General features: G+C 60.2%; 1 protein-coding gene across 1 annotated transcript in view; it reads right to left on the reverse strand.

Moving 5' to 3' along the window:
• Positions 1-7: 7 nt before the first annotated feature.
• TULP1 (tubby like protein 1) overlaps positions 8-309 on the reverse strand; it is a gene marked incomplete at both ends in the record, with an annotated part of 3345 nt that continues 3043 nt past the window's right edge. The window contains one exon of the mRNA XM_010135174.1: positions 8-179. Within this exon, the coding sequence (XP_010133476.1) occupies positions 8-179 (172 nt within the window). The remainder of the gene's footprint in view (positions 180-309) is intronic.

Raw genomic sequence — 309 nt, forward strand, 5'->3', positions numbered from 1 at the left:
AGCTTACGGTCGCTGCCGTGCACGATCTGGAAGTTTTTGACCGAAGCGTGGGTGACCCGGCCGTGGAAGTTGAGGACGTAGGACTGGGTCTCATCGTTCCACACCGGCGCCTTGTTGTGCAGCTCGATCACATTGTCCATGTTTCTGTTCTGCCATCGCATCAGAAGGCCGTCGTTGTCCTGGGGAGGGGGAGAGGGGCGAGACCAGAGTGAGGGTGACCGTCCCTTCAGAGCCCTGCCACCCCCCATGGCATGCCCATGGCGATGCTCTGCGGCAGGAGAGGGGATCCCGTGCTGAGAGAAAAATACA

Source organism: Buceros rhinoceros, unplaced genomic scaffold, assembly GCF_000710305.1.
Source record: "Buceros rhinoceros silvestris isolate BGI_N320 unplaced genomic scaffold, ASM71030v1 scaffold25454, whole genome shotgun sequence".
Taxonomy (NCBI): domain Eukaryota; kingdom Metazoa; phylum Chordata; class Aves; order Bucerotiformes; family Bucerotidae; genus Buceros; species Buceros rhinoceros.